General features: G+C 69.1%; 1 protein-coding gene across 3 annotated transcripts in view; it reads left to right on the forward strand.

The window, feature by feature from the left end:
• The first annotated feature begins 6 nt into the window (after positions 1-6).
• The window catches only part of TLL2 (tolloid like 2), a 94,499-nt gene continuing 93,812 nt past the window's right edge, over positions 7-693 (forward strand). For 2 of the 3 annotated variants that reach the window (XM_042817943.1, XM_042817947.1), the window contains exon 1: positions 7-83. In XM_042817943.1, the coding sequence (XP_042673877.1) occupies positions 56-83 (28 nt within the window). In that variant the 5' untranslated portion in view covers positions 7-55. The remainder of the gene's footprint in view (positions 84-693) is intronic. The other variant, XM_042817945.1, reaches the window with a different exon arrangement.

Below are 693 nucleotides of genomic sequence, written 5' to 3' on the forward strand. Positions count from 1 at the left end.
ACTTCTGCCCGGCCCGGGTCTGGCGGCCGGGGAGCCGGAGACGGCGGAGGAGCGGATGGAATACCGCGACCCCTGCAAAGCCGGTAGGGGGGCGGGCGGGCGGGAGGGCCGCAACTCCGCGAGAAGTTTGGCAGCCGCCGGCGGTGGGTGCGCGCGGCGGGACAGGTGGTCTGCCGGCCGCGCGCCGGGCTCACCTGGCCGCCCGCCGCCCGGGGGCGGGCGTCCCCGCTGCACTGCGAAGCCGGGCGCTGATCGGGGGGAACGGCGCTTGCTGTCGCGGCTGCTGCCGGCTGTGCCCCGCCGCTCCCATTCCCGGGCAGCCCCGGGCCGCCGCTCCGCTGTCCGCGAGCTGCAGCCTCGCGCGTGGGGCGCGCGTACGTTTGTCAGAAAACGACGGCGCGTTCTTCTCATCTCCCTCACCCAGCTGTCACCTGCTGCTCCCAAACGAGAGCTTTCCTAAAACGCTAGGAAAATGCCCAACAGGGCTTTGCGATTTTTTTCTCATGTACAATCGTTGTCTGTGCATTTTTGCAGCGTGTCGGCGGCTGTTTCAACTTGTCCTTCGTACGGCTCTCTTCCCCGAGTTCTGGTGCGTGCCCCGAAGAGGCGGGACCGCACCAGAGCTTCGCGGGCTGCTCCCATCCCGCAGCTCTGCCTCCATCCCCAGCTCTGCCTCCATCCCCAGCTCTGCCT

Source organism: Centrocercus urophasianus, unplaced genomic scaffold (assembly GCF_019232065.1).
Source record: "Centrocercus urophasianus isolate 14NV4802_14NV808 unplaced genomic scaffold, USGS_Curo_1.0 seq_17, whole genome shotgun sequence".
Taxonomy (NCBI): domain Eukaryota; kingdom Metazoa; phylum Chordata; class Aves; order Galliformes; family Phasianidae; genus Centrocercus; species Centrocercus urophasianus.